The sequence below is a fragment of the Olea europaea genome, chromosome 6, assembly GCF_002742605.1.
Source record: "Olea europaea var. sylvestris chromosome 6, O_europaea_v1, whole genome shotgun sequence".
Classification (NCBI taxonomy): domain Eukaryota; kingdom Viridiplantae; phylum Streptophyta; class Magnoliopsida; order Lamiales; family Oleaceae; genus Olea; species Olea europaea.
Window position 1 is genome coordinate 18,465,267 of NC_036242.1, and position 4,672 is coordinate 18,469,938.

The 4,672-nt window shown below is 35.0% G+C and overlaps 1 protein-coding gene across 1 annotated transcript; it reads left to right on the forward strand.

Moving 5' to 3' along the window:
• The first annotated feature begins 1,416 nt into the window (after positions 1 to 1,416).
• LOC111396067 (VQ motif-containing protein 4-like) lies at positions 1,417 to 2,411 on the forward strand. The gene has a single exon (XM_023022339.1). The coding sequence runs from the start codon at positions 1,567 to 1,569 to the stop codon at positions 2,293 to 2,295; it is 729 nt and encodes a 242-aa protein (XP_022878107.1). The 5' UTR covers positions 1,417 to 1,566; the 3' UTR covers positions 2,296 to 2,411.
• Positions 2,412 to 4,672: the final 2,261 nt, after the last annotated feature.

Genomic DNA, 4,672 nt, shown 5'->3' on the forward strand with positions numbered 1-4,672 from the left:
GTGCAGAGTAAACTTTCCTATTCCAAAAGTGATGTAAAGAACATTGGAACTAGGGACACCGTAGGGAGCTTCTTTGGTAAACTATTGAATTCCAACTTCGAGCCGAAGCACCCCTTCTTTCAAACTTTCAAAGAGAGAAGAAAAATAAAGTATTTTCCTTTCTTTGATTTCTTCCTTATCGGAAACCCAAATTTGATTATTTTAATTTGAAAAGTAGCCAATATTAAACAAAAATTGGTTCAATGTGTGTATATTTTAGTGTTGATTTGGTATTCCTTCCTCCTAAAAGTCTTCGCAATAATACAACATTATATTCAACCAGAACAGTCGTAATTAGTTTTATATTATGTGGCGAGGTCGACTAGGTAATACCAATATCATTAAAAAAAATTAATTAAGAATGTTTCTTGAGAACTCAAAAATAAAATAATGAAAAGGAAAGTGCCCCACCAAGACCCATTATTAAACTTAGCATAGTCTTATATTAAGGGGCCCGTTTAGTCAATGTAAAATATTGAAACTTGTTTGAATATTTCTTATTTATATGGTCCCACCTTATTCCTCCGAAATTCCAAGCACAACCAATAGTATGTTTTCAGCAAGACTATTTGTCCAACAAACCTCCACTCTCACCCTTTAGAGCGTGTCTTCATTTAGAATAATGCTATTTAGACTCGTTTGCTTTCCATTTATGTAAAAATGAGAATGAAAAATATAGTCGTTACAAATTTCACGTAAAAGATAGAAATTCAAATATGATGGCTTGATGTGATGAGTAACGATTAAGTTTTTCATTTTAATGAGAAAATAATGAAAAACAAACAAGAGTTAAATATCAATGGTTCAAGAACATCAGTTTAAGTAACTACACTTTGTAAGTTGAACTAAATGAGTTACGTGTTTTTGTATTTAAACGAACTTATCATTCAACCCCTGTTTGGTCCCTTTTCTTAATATACTAACCTTTCTTATTTTTAATCATTCATTCTCTAATAAAATAATATTACACGTAAATCTTTTTTTTTTTGAACTACATATTCTCCAAAAAAATAAAAAATAATCACTATTCGAAAAACATTTTTCCCACAATTTAATTTTAATATAACTCAAATAAAAACTTAAAATCATATAATTGTCATTTATATTGGTACTTATGCCCTGTTTGGTTCTTATTCTTTTTTTATTAAAATGAAAAATATGAACGTTATCCATCACATCAAACGATCAAATTTGAATTTTTATCTCTTGTGTGGGACTCGTAACAATTATATTTTTCATTCTCATTCTTTCAAAAATAAAAAACAAACGGGGCTTAGTATCAGTGATGATGATGGAGAATATTATCCTTCGCATGTAATTAGTATTTAGTCCAATACTAATTTTAGCAAGTGAATTTACGCTCTTACAACCTGCGTGAGATTTGAGATTTGACTCACAGTTCACAACGAAACATTTTTTGACAAGCCAAACAATGTTACAAAATGATGCATAAATGAACTCTCGTTTCTCTTACTTCTAAGCAGTCCTTGATTTTTCTTAATATTCTTCCCCCACTCAGTCTGAGAGATGGAGAATTCTCCTAAATTACCAGAAAACCAAAGCCCATTTGTAGTTCCATCCCCAAACAGTCATAGTTCGAACAGTTTTAGCAGTAGCACAACCCACATCAATGGCCTCCACCATCCATCACCGCCGGCTTCACAGCCGTCTTCACCACCCATAACCAGATCGGAATTAAACAGCCCGCATCCGACCACCTTTGTCCAGGCGGACACTTCCTCGTTTAAGCAAGTGGTTCAAATGCTCACTGGTTCGACCGAGACCGTCCGCCACTCCTCTCGACCTGAGCCGGTGAAGAACCCGATTCCTCCCATGAAGACTGGGCTGAAGAAGGATAAGTCAACCTCCAGGCTGTACGAGCGAAGAAACGGTCTCAAGGACTTTAAGATCAGCCCTCTTGGACCTGGTCTGGTCAACACAAAACCCAGATTATTGTCTGGGTATTCGGGTTCGCCCCGGATGGGAACTGCAGAAGTTCTGTCTCCCAGTATTCTTGACTTCCCATCTCTGGTGCTCAGCCCGGTTACGCCTCTGATACCCGACCTGTTCAATCGGTCACCGAACGTTGGAGTGAATGATAACAATTTGTGCACGGCAGCAGAAGACAGGGCAATTAAAGAAAAGGGATTTTACTTGCACCCATCGCCGGCGAATACTCCGAGGGATTCGGAGCCGCGACTATTACCATTATTTCCGGTCACCTCACCGAGAGTAGCAGGTATTGCAGATTCTTGAGTCAGTTTTCTTTTCCATTTTAAAAATTGATGTACTCTTTTTGGTGATTTGGAATTTCCATTTATGATCTAATTAACTCAGCAATTTGAAACACAGTATAGTCCATAATTTCCTTTTTTGTTTTGTTTTAATTTTCTTAGATCAGATAGCTTCTTTGAATTTATGATAAATTAAGTGCTTATTTGGGAATAAGGTAGGGAGGCTATAAGTGGGAAATGGGCCAAGCTGTCTGTCAATGGAAGAGTAAAAGAAAGGGCAAGGAATCTCTGTCTTCTTATGTCTTTCGATTTTTCAATAAGGCCGGCTCCGGGCCACTTGGGGTCCCTTTGATTATAATTATGGAATTTGGAGGGAAAGAAAACAAATTTCAAAAAATTGATTGCTTTGAACATGTTTTATTGGGAATTTTTAATTAAAAGTATTTGATTGATATAATTTTTCATTGAAAAAATATTAAAATTTTGGATCTTTTAGTATTTGTTTGGTTTTGTTTTTTTTCGAAAATTGTCAGTTAAAGAGATAATTTTTTTACAATTGTGGATATAATTTCTTTCCATTGCTGAAAATAAAAAATAAATAAAAAAAATAAACGGTGGGAATTGGGTTTTCCACCATTTTTACTATGCTTATTTCTTGATTGAGCATCTAACGATGACGGAGGCCAACTATGAAATCTTCTGCCAGATCAACTATTGCACTAAAGATAGATCAACTATTGCGTTAAAGATGCAGAACGGAGGCGATTCAAGTTAGTAACGTCCGTCATTTCGACATCTTAAAATGTAATGAACAATCAAAGAAGCCTACCTAAGCTTAGTCATTATTGAAACAATTAGCTCTATAATGAACCCAACAACACGCTGACTGACTAATAAAGCAGCTTAACTGTAGTTGCATAGTTTGGGGCCATAAATGAATCTCTTTCTTTGTAGTCAGACTGACAATTAAGGTGCATCAATCAATGCCACAACAAACCGACTGCGGTTATTGAATTTTAATGAATCAATTCTCTTATTTTCTATCTCCTTGGATGCCTTTATTATCCGGATGAAATATATACAACGATTTACACCTCTAGAAGAAACACATTCATTGTTGACCTTGTTTTCTATTAGGGTGATGCGGACAATAGATATCGGACACACTCGTGTACACAAACAATTTTCAACGTGTATGGACAACTTGCTAATCAACAAAACTTCGAATTTGGACATGAGAAAAAGTTTATAACATGATACAAATATGTTCAGCCACCGACAATATATTTTGGGAACGATTGTTTAATAATAAACAATCGCACATAATTCAAAGAAAGCAAAGTAATCTAAATTCTAGCAAAATAAATGTATAATAAGCAAGAGCGAAGACAAATAGTAGTCTAAGTTCATTGAGTTGCATTATTTTTCAAATGATACATGGAGAGGGTATTTATAGTATTATAAATGAAATGATATCCATTGGATGAATAAACATGTGGCCTCATCTCCTTAGGTGAAGCATACAATCACGGGCATGAATTTCAACTCCCTAACCTATGGCGCATTTAATGCTCTTACAAAGAGCTACCATGCTATCGTCTAAATTGACAAAATAAGACATTTTACTCATTACAAAGATCAAATCAATCATTTCAAAAGGATTTCATACACAAATTCAAGATCTTCTCTTGTGGGTCGTTACTTGCTATGAATTAGTATCTACTTTGTTAGACCTTCTTCATCTCAGTATCTTTACTTCGACAAAGGACTTAGCTTCAAGGCTTCATTCGTGCAAACGACCTCAGTGGATGTGGTTCTCCGATTTGAGTAGGTTGGCTAGTCCAATAATTGACTAGTGGACCTCTATGGGCATGCCATGTGGAGTTACGTGTGGCGAGACGTAACAATAGTCCCCAAATCCATGTATAGCTAACTTCGTTTCTTGTTACGATGACACAGACAACAGATATCGAGCTCACTTATGTACACAAGAAGCTTCCAACACGTATGGACAGGTTGTTAGTCAATAATACTTTGGGAACGATTGTTTAATAATATTCAATCGCAAACAATTCAAAGAAAGTAAAGTAATCTAAACTCTAGCAAAGTAAATATATAGGGCCTGTTTGGTAGTAATTTTGAGAATTGATTTTTTGACCGTTAGAAGAAAAGTGAGAGCCACCTGTGAGAGAAGAGGTCAAAAATGATGCTGGAATAATGAAATAACGGTTAAAAAATCAATTTTTGTGATGAAAGATCACTCCCAAATAGGCTCATAATTAGTAAGAGAAGACAAAGAGTAATCTTAAGTGTATTGAGTTGCATTATTCTTCAAATGATACATAGAGGGTGTATTTGTAATATTACAAATGAAATGCCGTCCATTTGATTAATATATA